Source organism: Carlito syrichta, unplaced genomic scaffold, assembly GCF_000164805.1.
Source record: "Carlito syrichta isolate Samal-C Ts95f unplaced genomic scaffold, Tarsius_syrichta-2.0.1 Scaffold145297, whole genome shotgun sequence".
In the NCBI taxonomy this organism is placed as follows: Eukaryota; Metazoa; Chordata; class Mammalia; order Primates; family Tarsiidae; genus Carlito; species Carlito syrichta.
In genome coordinates, this window is record NW_007089393.1 from 151,019 (window position 1) to 163,537 (window position 12,519).

The 12,519-nt window shown below is 40.4% G+C and overlaps 1 protein-coding gene across 2 annotated transcripts in view; it reads right to left on the reverse strand.

Moving 5' to 3' along the window:
• Positions 1-1,714: 1,714 nt before the first annotated feature.
• The window catches only part of DENR (density regulated re-initiation and release factor), a 27,315-nt gene continuing 16,510 nt past the window's right edge, over positions 1,715-12,519 (reverse strand). Inside the window, exons 3-8 of one of the 2 annotated variants that reach the window (XM_008050395.2) lie at positions 10,187-10,206; positions 8,788-8,872; positions 6,507-6,590; positions 3,747-3,863; positions 2,451-2,590; positions 1,715-2,341 (exon numbers count right to left, since the gene is read on the reverse strand). In XM_008050395.2, the coding sequence (XP_008048586.1) occupies positions 2,297-2,341; positions 2,451-2,590; positions 3,747-3,863; positions 6,507-6,590; positions 8,788-8,872; positions 10,187-10,206 (491 nt within the window). In that variant the 3' untranslated portion in view covers positions 1,715-2,296. Of the gene's footprint in view, positions 2,342-2,446; positions 2,591-3,746; positions 3,864-6,506; positions 6,591-8,787; positions 8,873-10,186; positions 10,207-12,519 lie in introns of both variants that reach the window. The other variant, XM_021708742.1, reaches the window with a different exon arrangement.

Genomic DNA, 12,519 nt, shown 5'->3' on the forward strand with positions numbered 1-12,519 from the left:
GGCTGTTTAAAGGTTCATTCTTTTTTGATAAAAATACTAGATTGTGAGAATATGTATATTAAAGTCAATCCTTGAACTATTAGTACATTTTAATCAAAGATTATGTTGCATTTTAAATTTCAGGTCAGAAGCGCCTGGCTAGCTCAGTCAGTAGAGCATGAGACTCTTAAATTTCAGGTCAAAGAAAAAGATTCACACGTATGTTATACACAAGGACAGTTTTAATCCTGCATTCTCCTGCAGTAACAATCCATGGCTGTAATGGATTGAAACTGCATTTGCCCAGAACTGTGAACATTAAGAAACTTTACATGAAGTCACGTGTTGAAAGCACACAGACATTTCCAGCACCAACAGAACACACACATACACATACCAAATGGTCTTGATGGGTAAATTTGCTTCACTTGGTAATTCTATTTAATAAAATTCATTAATGCAGAATTTCATTTTTAAATTTTACATCTTTATAACATGTTTTTCTAAGATTAAATTTTTTTAAAAATTCAAAATTATAATTTTCATGGCAATAAACAATGGTTTCATGAGTTCTAAGTTTCTTTTTTTTTGAGTTGGAGTCTCTGTCGCTTAGGCTAGAGTGCAGTAGCATGCTCATGGCCACCCCCAGTGTCAACCTGCTGGGCTCCAGCGATCCTTCTGCCTCAGCCTTCCAAGAAGCCAGAACTACAGGCATGCGCTACCACGTCCAGCTAATTTTTTTTTTTTAATTTATTGTAGAGAAGAGGTCTCACCAAGTTGCCCAGGTGTGTCTCAAACCCGCAGGCTGAGGCAATCCACTTGCCTTGGCCTCCCAAAGTGCTGGGATTACAGGCTGAGCTGAGCCTGGTCGGTTCTAAGTTTTTTAAAGGTGTCTATAGCAATTTAAAATACCACAAGTCTTCTTTTCAATTTGCAGCACCTGACTTAAAGGTTTAAATTCATCCAATGCATTCATTAAAACTGTAGTTTTTCTTGTGAGAAAACATGTTTCAGTTGCTTTTCCCAGAATGTATACTGAGCATGGTTGTATGTTATTTTAAATTGGTGAGTAGAATTTTACTCACATCATTTATAGCCAGAACAAGAATTCCCAGCCTCTCTGAATGGCCTTCTTCTCAGCACAATAATAAAAATGAATGTCTAAAATGGATTTAGGGTCTGCCCCACTTAACATTACAAAACATGTTTCCAAATATTCTTAGAAAATATGACTTTTAGCCGGGCTTGGTGGCTCAGCCTGTAATCCCATGCCTTCGGGAGGCTGAGGTGAGTGGATTGCCTGAGCCCGCGGATTCGAGACCTGCCTGGGCAACGAGACCTCATCTCTACAATAAATCAAAAAATCAGCCGGGTGTGGTAGCACATGCCTGTACTTCCAGCTACTTGGAAGGCTGAGGCAGAAGGATCGCTGGAGCCCAGCAGGTCGAGGCTGCGGTGGCCGTGAGCAGCCACTGCACTCCAGTCTGGGCGACAGAGTGAGACTCCAACTCAAAAAAAAAAAAAAGAAAAGAAAATATGACTTTTAAACATATGCATAATAGTTTACCATATAATGACCATCACTTATTTAACAATTTCCCAATTGTTATTTCATATCATTTGCAATTTTGAGTATTATAAATAACATGGTAATGAATACCTTCATTCATAAGTTTTATGCACGACTATTTAAGATAATGTCAAAAAAGTAGCTTACTGGTTCAAACAGTGCACATGGTTTTAAGGCTTTTAATATATTTTACCAAGTAATCTCCAGAATAGCTTGAATAATTCCTACCAACTATATGTTACTGTACCCACAAAGTGGACCTGGTAACAATGAAACAAATTCAATCACAAATCTATTAGTCTCACCCATCTCAAAACTATCACATCAAAGAAGCAAGGAGACATATTACTGGTGAGGAAGCCAAATTCAGATTCTTTAAAAAAATCATCCAGCTTCAAATCAGTAAAATAAACAACCTTCCACAAAAAGTCTACAGGGTTTTACCAAAAATAAAAAGTTAAAAAGAGAGAAAGAGAAAAGTCAGTACCAAATGGCCAAAATTTTTTATTTGACTAAATTCTATTTCATGCATAAGCATGACGGTCTCCCCTGTGTATCAGACTTTGGCAATAAAAAAAACAAGCAGCCTTGTACAGAACAGTGAAAATGCCAAGGACGAGGGTAGTCTACAGTTTTACTGTAGGATAAATATATATATATATATATATATTTTTGTTAAAAGGCCTCTCTTCTCTTGGCCATATCAACTTTCAGTTCAGGTCATTAAATATGGACACATTTTCAAAATCACTTCTTTACTTCTCCAAGATCTTCAATGCTGTCATCATCTACCTAAAAAACACAAATTATCACATCTCATGAGTTGTGGCAGCAAATAAAAAATGGAAGCAACTTGCTTTAAAACCTTATTTCTAGGGATCTATGCATCCCCTGTACTCACCTCTGGCCATTTTTCCTGAATGACTTCAATGATATCATCTGTAAAGTCTCCCTGAATGATAATTTCATCTTCCCCTGTTACTGAGGCACCACAGGAGAATTTTTGAGCAAAAAATCTTTGTGCTTCTTTAAGATCAATTTCTGTTTTGTAAAAAAAAAAAAAAAAAAAAAGTTAGACTATAATTGGAATTGTGCATCAAAGATATTTTTCCATTTTGAAATTTAATCTGCATGCTAATTTACAAAACAAATGTATGTTAATGAGTTTCACATTTCTTTCAGAACAATAATTACAAACTACTATAGGCAGAGATCTTAACTCAACCTAAGTTGTTAACGTCAAATAAATGCTCAATATATAAAAATAGTCATCTATACTATCATACAGTAACGGTAAAACCAAAATGAATCTAGGAATACATTAATTCCAAACCTTGCATGTATACTTCCAAGTAGGAATGAAGTTCTTTTGCCTAAGTTCCTTTTACAGAAGAAAAAATTACAGCAGAGAAACAACCTTCGTATTTACAATGAGGTCTACTACTGACTATGTCAATCTGCACCTAGTTTCACTATTCACTCGAGGCCTCTAGGAAGTGAGGGACTCTGAAGCAGGACATTCTGCTGACACTCACCTTCCCCCATCCTCTACTGTCACCTGCAGAGGGGACAAGCCATTTTGCAACTTTTGCCACCAAGCCTGCAGTTTAGAGCAGCAGCACTGGCAGGTTGCAAAGGGAAGTATATCCAGCCCCCGCCATCCAACATAAAATGTGGCCAAGCAGGAATTCCAGAAAGGAAAAAGTGACTCCGTCCCCTCTACAAAAGATTTAAACATTTCTCCAAAATTTGACTTTGAAGCTATAGTTAGAAATGCAAAAGCTCATTTTGTATCTTCTTAACAAAAAATAGACCTGTGAGCCGGGCTCAGTGGCTCAGCCTGTAATCCCACGCCTTTGGGAGGTTGAGGTGAGTGAATTGCCTGAGCCCACGGGTTTGAGACCCGCCTGGGCAACTTGGCGAGACTTCATCTCTACAATAAATCAAAATGAGCCGGGTGTGGTAGCGCGTGCCTGTAGTTCTAGCTACTTGGAAGGCTGAGGAGGAAGGATCGCTGGAGCCCAGCAGTTCGAGGCTGCGGTGGCCGGGAGCTGGCACCACACTCCAGTCTGGGCGACAGAGTGAGACTCCAACTCAAAAAAATAAAAATAAAAAAAAATAAAAAAAAAAAACGAATGAATGAATGAATGAATGAATGAATAAATAAATAAATAAATATCATTAAGCCTGAACTTACCGAAAGTTGCAAGGCCACACACTCTTGTTACATATTTCTTCTTTGCTCTGGGAATTTTGGCTATAGTAACCTTTTGTGGTACAGTCTTCTTTTTTTGTTTTATTTGACCTCTTCCACCTTTATTCATTAAGAAAGAGCTTAGCATCAATTGTTTTGTTTCTAACATAATCACAGACTACTATGTCTTTAAATTTCAAAGGGTTTATATTTCTTTTCTCTAATAGAAATTAATAAATACATGCATGTATTCATTCAATAAATATTAATTAAGCACCTAATATGTGCCCAGCACTGAGGACACAAGATATATAGAACATAGGGTCCTCCAGGGTCTCACAGTCTAGTGAAGGGAGTAAAAAAAATTTTTAAAATGCAATTACAGAACCTCATATGTTTTGATTGAAGGATGTTTATGGATAAACAGCAGATGAAGTCAGAAAAGCAAAAGGTTGCATACCAGTCATTAAAGGGCTAGTGCATCAAGCTCTGGAATTTGACTTTACGTTGTGAAAAAGGAAAAGCTATGCAGGAGTGAAATAACTACAATTTATGTTTTGTCAAGCTCTGTAGTCAGGTGAATCTGTGAAGAATAAAGCTGACTGGCCACTACAGAGGCTCCAGAATTAGCTCTGGCAGAAATTAATCAACACCTAAACCAAGGCAGTGGCAACAGTAATGGCCCCTAGGCACCAGCAGAAAGGGAGGAGGAGAAAAACAGAATTTTGAGCTGACTAAAGGGAGTAAAGGTTTCTGACTCAGATGACTAGATGAACTGTGCTGTCACTAAACAAAATGGGGAAAAAGAAAGAGGTCAATTTGGGACCTAGTAAGATTAATTTTGAATGTGCTGTTTGAGGTGCCTATGGGACCATGTACATTTCCAGTCCAGAGACACAGGCCAGATCCACAGATACACATTTGGGAATTTTTCAGGGTATAGTGGAGACAGAAGTTAGGAATGTGACAGGATCATGTAGGAAGAACATGCAGAATGAGAAGAGGGTCTAGGATAGAATCTGGAAAAACACCAACTTTAAGTGATAGAAGAAAATAAGTCTACATGGAAGACCAAAATAAAGTGACAGAAAAACTAGGAAAGAAGAAACAAGGAAGTACTTTATTTTAAGAAGGAGGGAGTGCTCAAATGCACTTGTAATTTAGCAATTACCAGGCCACTGGTGACCCTTAGAAGAGTGCCAGTGACATGAAAGTCAAGTTAGGACCAACTGAGTAGTGAATAGTGAATAACAGAACAGAAAGGAAGATACTGAGTCTAGTCTTAATAAAGAAGTCTGGGCCAGGTTCAGTGGCTCAACCTATAATCCCAATACTTTGGGAGTCCAAGGCAACTTGGCAAGACCCTGTCACTACAATAAATCAAAAATTAATCGGGCATTGTAGTATGCACCTGTAGTTCCAGCTACGTGGAAGGCTGAGGCAGAAGGATTGCCGGACCCCAGCTGGTTGATGCTGGGATGGCCATGAGTGTGCCACTGCATTCCAGCCTGGGCAACAGAATGAGACTCCAACTCAAATAAACAAAAAAAAAAAATAAAGAAGTCTGGCTAAGAAGGGAAGGGGAGGGACATAGGTAAAGAAAGACATAAGGCTGGGCATGGTGGCTCACACCTGTACACTAGCACTTTGGGAGGCTGAGCCAGGAGGATTGCTTGAGCCCAGTAGTCTGAAACCAGTCTAGGTGATAGTGAGACCTCATCTCTACAAAAAATTAAAAATAAAAAAAATTAGACAGGCATGGTGGTACATGCCTGTAGTACCAGCTATGTGGGAGGCTGAGGTGAAAAGACTATCTGAGCCCAGGAGGTCAAGGCTACGGGGAGCTGTGATTGTGCCACTGCACTCCAGCGTGGGTGACAGAGTGAGACCCTAGCTAGAAGGAGTAGAAGGAGAAGGAGGAGGAGGAGGAGGAGGAGGGAGGAAGGAGGAGAAGAGGAGGAGGAGAGGAAGATGAAGAGGAAGAAGAGGAAGAGGAAGAAGAAAAGGAGGAAAAGAAGGAGGAAGGAGAAGAAAAAAGACACAAACTTTTAGGAGAGGTTTTTGTTGTTTATTTTTTAAGATGCAAAGTCCTAAAAACATTTATAAGCTAATTTTAGTCACAGGGGGAGGACTGAATGAAGAAGAAATAGGTGAAGATAGGATCCAAGCACAAGGCATTAGTTTCAGAAGGAGGAGCGAGTCAAAGGTTACCCAACAGCGGTAAAACAATGTTTTCAATTGAGCTACCAGAAGTATTGAGAAGATCTGACATAAATGTCCTCACTCTACTTAAACAGAATACACAGGAATTTTAGCTGGCTGGCTGCTTTTTATATACATATAGGGCAAGAGGACAAATAAGCATGTTCTCCTAGATCCAATTTACTGATAAAGCCCAAATCGTATCACAATCAGATCATTCTCCCGAGAATATAATTGTGTATCCCTCTGCATGATACACACATACATGTTGAGTTACAATCACAGGCAAGTAATATTCACTTTGGGAGTCCTCTCTTTTTCTTAAGAGATGGGGGTCTCACTGTGTTGCCCAGGCAACAGTGGCTATTCACAGGCATGATCATAGTACATTATAGCCTCAAACTCCTTGGCTCAAGCGATCCTCCTGCCTCACCCTCCCAAGTAGCTGGGACTTCAAGCATGCATCATTGTGCCTAACTTTGGGAGCCTTTTTAATTTCTTATTATCTCTATCAGAGGGGAGGTATGTGTGTACATATCAAAATGTAAATTTAGGTCTTACCTCTCTTCTGTTTTTTCTTCTCCTCTTCTTCTCCTGTTGTACCTTGACCCTCACTAATTCCAGCTTCTTGTTTGGGCGAATTTTCTAAATATAAAGATGAAATCCAAAAGCATTAATATTATTTCATACTAAGGTTAAAAAAAGAACATGAGGTCCCAGCCTCTCCACCAAAAAACAAACAAATAAATAAATAATCTTGGAGCAACCTCACACACAAAATAAAGCATTTTACCAACAACTGAGCATGACATTTGTAAAGCAAATGACTACACTGCTAGATTCCTACTCAAGTCTAAGTCTCAAGTCATTATAGTAAGTGTAAAGTAATAGAAGAGAAAACAAAGTTTTTGCTATGTGAGAATTTTTTTAACCACAAGAAAAAAGCATAAAACAGGCTCTGCAGGACTGTTCTAGTATCTACATATGGTCCTGGATGAGAAGAGCTTCCCACCCCTGCAGTCATGATCCTATCCCAGGCAGGTCACATTCAAGGGCAACCATGTAGTAGACTGAGACTGACAACACCAGACTTGAGAGTTCTGACCCAATCACTGACAGTGACTGAGTAGCTCCTAGTCAAAAGGGACTTATCAAGTTTAGGGGACTGTGACTCATGGAGATAATCTGAAAATCAAGCAGCAAAGAAGGAGCAACACTGGGTGTATTTGAATAAGTCTGTTTCCAGCCAAGGCTTTTCCTTTTTCCTGTTACTGCCTTTGCTTTTTTTTTGTTTGTTTGTTTTTTGAGTTGCAGTCTCACTCTGTCGCCCAGGCTGGAGGGCAGTGGCACGCTCCTGGCAATCGCAGGCTCGACCTGCTGGGCTCCAGCGATCCTTCCACCTCAGCCTTCTGAGTAGCTGGAACTATAGGCGCGCGCTACCATGCCCAGCTAATTTTTTGATTTATTGTAGAGATGAGGTCTTGCCAAGTTGCCCAGGCAGGTCTTGAACCCGCGGGCTCAGGCAATCCACTCACCTCAGCCTCCCAAAGGCGCGGGATTACAGGCTGAGCCACCGAGCCCGGCTACTGCCTTCGCTTTTACCAGTCTTCTAAGAGAAGACATTAACACATTAGAAAATCCTGTCAGTTTTACCTTCAGAATATACTCAGTATCTGACTACTTTTCACCTCCTCCAGTACTCCCTGACTGGTTCAAGTCATCATCATCTCCTGACCAGATTGTTCCAAGAGCCTCCTAGCTGATCTTTCTGCTTTTCTGTCTATGCTCCTCTTCTGACTAATCTTAACAGGGCAGCCATAGTGACGCTGTTGAAACAAAAGTCAGAGAGTATCATTCTTCTGCTTACAACGCTCCAAAAGCTCCTTATCTCAGAATAAAAACCAAGTATTGGCCTATAAGGCCCTATAAGGTGTGGCCTCTCTCTAACTTCCTATCCAACTCGTCTTCCATCCTTCTATCAGCTTCAGACATACATGCCTCCTTGCTGTTTCCTGAATATAGTAGGTAAGCTTCTGCCTCAGAAGCTGTGTCCTCTGCCTGGAATGTTCTTCTTCTAGATACCCAAATGACTCACTCCATCATTTCCAAAGGCCTTTAATCAAATGCCAACTTCTCAGCAAAATCCTCCCTGGGTACTACTTAAAATTTTAAATTCCCTCCCACCAATTTTTCTTTTCTTTTTTTTTGAGTCAAAGTCTTACTCTGTTGCTCAGGCTGGAGTGCAGTAATAGTATGCTCACAGTCACCACAGCCTCGACCTGCTGGGCTCCAGTGATCCTTCTACCCCAGTCTTCCAAGTATCTGGAACTATAGGCATGGGCCACCACACCCAGCTAACCTTTTGATTTACTGTAGCAACAAGGTCTTACCATGCTGCTCAGGCTGGCCTCAAATCCATGGGCTCAGGCAATCCTCTCACCCCACCTCCCAAAGTGCTGGGATTAGAGGTGAGAGTCATGATGCCTGGTCCCCTCCCACCAATTCTTATCTCCCACTTTTCTGCTTATCGCTATCTCTACAATATATGCTTTACTTATTTCTTTTGTCTCCCTTTCTAGAGTGCAATATCCACAAGAGTAGGACATCTTTTATCTGTTGCTTTATCCTCAGAACTTAAAACAGTGTGCAGCATGCAGTATGCTCACAATAATGAACATATATAAGAAACTTGATACTTGGGCTTATCCTGTCTCAGACAGAACTTAAATATAGAGACAAACGTTAATTCTGTAATATCCTATACTAAAGGGGGACTTTAAAATAATATGTACATGCATTTGTTTCAGGTATACAAGTCTGATGAATGAAAAAATGTTCATACCTACAGTAAGTTTTGCAAACTCATTTGGGAAATTCTTCTCTAACCATTGTCTACATTTAGCAACATCAGGCATATATTCACAGTACTGGGAGGGAAAAAAAGAACAACAGAGTCACAACAAAATATCATCAATCAACCAATACATTTAAATTAAAAATCATTCCCTATACTTGCTGTATAAAGAATGATAAGCCGGGCTCGGTGGCTCAGTCTGTAATCCCGCGCCTTTGGGAGGCTGAGGTGAGTGGATTGCCTGAACCCGCAGGTTCGAGACCCCGCCTGGGCAGCGAGACCTCATCTCTATGATAAATCAAAAAATCAGCCGGGAGTGGCAGTGCATGCCTGTAATTCCGGCTACTTGGAAGGCTGAGGCGGAAGGATTGCCGGAGCCCAGCAGGTCGAGGCTGCGGTGGCCAGGAGAGGCCACTGCACTCTCTAGTCTGGGCGACAGAGTAAGACTCCAACTCAAAAAAAAAAAAAAAAAAAAGAATGATAAAAACTAACTAACTAGTCGGGTGAAACTAACTACCCGACTTTTTCTTTTCTTTTTTTTTTTTAGTTGGGGTCTCACTCTGTTACCCAGGTTGGAGTGCAGTGGCATAATCACAGCTCACCGCAACCTTGACCTCCTGGGCTCAGGTGATCCTCTGCCTTAGCCTCCAGAGTAACTAGGACTACAGGCACGTGCCACCATGCCCAGCAAAAGTTTTGTAGAGGCAAGGTCTCAGTATGCTGTCTAGGCTGACCTCCAACTCCTGCGCTCAAGCAATCCTCCTGCCTTGGTCTCCCAGAGTGCTGTGATTACAGGCATGAACCACCGTGCCTGGTCTTCACCTGACTTCTTATCCACAGGAAATCTGTATTCAACCAGGAAATGCCCCATAAGAAATCAGAAATTAAAAAGGATTAGGTACCTCCCCATGGTAGCAATTTATTTTCTCTCCATCAAACAGAAGAGCCATTAGAAAAAGCAGCAACAAACAAAAATTTCTATTTCTTGCTCTGAGCACTTAAGTGCCTAATTTTCGTGAGCTGCCCATAGAGCTTGACTTAGAAAGTCTTATACATAATTTATATTGTTCTTTCTTTCCTCTGCTTGGAGTAAATGTTGGTTTTAAGGCTACTATTATTTTATTAGCTAGATATCCCTGAATTCCATGCAAAAATCCAAATTGTATAGCCATGGGCAAAAGACATACACATATGACTCAAGTTCTAAAGGAAAGAATTTATAAAACCAGAAAATTATCCTAAACCAAAGTTCTCTATGAAAGGTTGAAACTTACTCTACTATCAAATGATAGCAAATATAAAACAAAAAAGTTCTAAAGGCAGTTCTAAATTCAAGACTGACTTCAAATGGAGAAGTTAAAAAAGACAAATTATAAAAAGGACTTACCTCTGTTGGTAATGAACAGACTGGAGAAATGGAAAGAAAAAAAGATTTGAAATGATAAATGTGTATATACACACAGAGGCCATCATTATTTTTACATTTGACAAATGCTTCATTTTTCCTTTTTTCCTGTAATTGTCCAGTAACACTTTTCAAATGCTACTCTTCAGAATTTTTTGAGTTAAAAGGCACATGGGTATTTGAGATGATACTATCTTGATTTTGGGGCTAATGAGTGTCTCCTGAGTTGACAGAACATCAAACTATGCTATCTTGCATATAATAAGGTCTTACCATAACCACTTCAGTGGGTATAAAACTAAGCTAAAATACAACAAAGCTTGAATGGAGCTGGCTATTTCTTTTGATTGCTTTACCATAGCAGTCACTACTTTTTATTTATACTGACACATTTACAGACTTCAGCAGCACTTTTGCTACTATTCCTTTTTTTTTTTTTTAATTGGAGTCTTACTCTGTTGCCCAGGCTGGAGGGCACTGGCACACTCATGGCCACTGCAACCTCAACCTGCTGGGCTCAGGTGATTCTTCCACTTCAGCCTTCTAAGTAGCTGGAACTACAGGTGTATGCTACCATGCCTGGCTTATTTTTTGATTTATTGTAGAGACAAGGTCTCACCAAGTTGCCCAGGCTGATCTTGAATCCCTGAGTTCAGGCAATCCTCTCACCTCAGCTCCCAAAGTGCTGGGTTACAGGCTTGAGCTACCACGCCTGGCCTGCTCTTTACAATACTCTCTTCCTTTTCTTCTTCATATTATGCTACATAAGATCATGAAACTATAATGCTGGAGGGAACCTTGGTTCAATCCTGTAATTTACTGAATAGCCTACACTGGCTAATGGACTGAAAAAACTCGAAGGGTTTCCCAATCTTAAACTTAATTCTACAATTGGGTCGGGTCAATTGTTTATTATGTTTTCATTTTTAAAGCTAAGAATGCAGTACTTCAGTGTGAACCTTGGTCTGTTTCTAAAGCTCATGCTCTTAACAACTAAATTAGACTACACGAAGAAAAAGCACCTTAGCTGTGAAAGCCAAAAGAAAATGATCTGTGTTGCCCTCACTCGATAATATACCACCATACTACCACGCCTATCACCATTTTATAGATGAGGCCTTAAAAAAGTCAAATAGCTCATCTAATGACAAAGGTAGTACGTGGCAGAAGAAAACTGGAATCTAGTGGTCTTGTCTAGTGTGGTCTAGTCTAGGGTTCTTTCCACCAAAGCTCTCTCTTGTTAGCCCAAGCTCTATATTCCTTACAATTCAAGTTCAAATACAAGGCACAGCTGTTCAGCCACATTTCCAGGACATAACTATACAGTTACAGCAAATACTAAAGCTATAAAATTTTGTATACTATTTCAAATAATACTCAGTACATCAAAATTCCAATGCAATGAAAAAATCTGGACAATTCCTCCAAGACCATTGCTATTTACTTTTTTTTTTTTTTTTTTGAGTCAGAGTCTCACTCTGTTACCCAAGCTGGAGTGCAGTGGCACGCTCACAGCCACCACAGCCTCGACCTGCTGGGCTCAGGTGATCCTTCCGTTTCAGCCTTCCAAGTAGCTGGAACTATAGGCACGTGCAACCACGGCTGGCTAATTTTTTTGATTTATTGTGGAGACGAGGTCTCACTATGTTGCCCAGGCTGGTCTCGAAACTGTGAGCTCAGGCAATCCTCTTGCCTCTGCCTCCCAAAGAGCTGGGATTAGAGGCGTGAGTCACCACACCCAGCTTGCTACTTACTTGTGAAAGTCAACTTCCTACTCTTGATTCACCACAATATGACAAACACAACATCATCATCCATGAGACCCCTAGTCAGAAACTGCTCAGCTCAAACCTAATCAAGTCTCTAGACGCCTCCCCCCCAATTTTTAATCTGCAGAAACAACACACCAAAAGGAAACAGACTAATCCAGAATATGAGACATTTTATGAGGCAGCTGGCCCAGACTCTTCAAAAGTCAGTGGCATTTATTTTTTTAAAAAGGGGGGTGGGTGTAGGGTGTTCTACATTAAAAGTAAAGAGATATCTGCAAAGCCTCACTAAATCTTGGTTTTTAAAAAAACTATAAACGACCTTCTTGGCCAAGTACAGTGGTTCATGCCCATAATTCCAATATTTTGGGAGGCTAAGATGGGAGGCCTGCTTGAGGCCAAGAGTTCCTGAACATTCAGGGCAACACAGCAAGACTATGTCTCTACAAAAAATTTAAAAAATATGGCTATGGCAGCTCATGCCTGTAATCCCAGCACTTTGGGAGGCCGAGGTGAGAGGATTACCTGAGCCCACGGGTTTGAGAC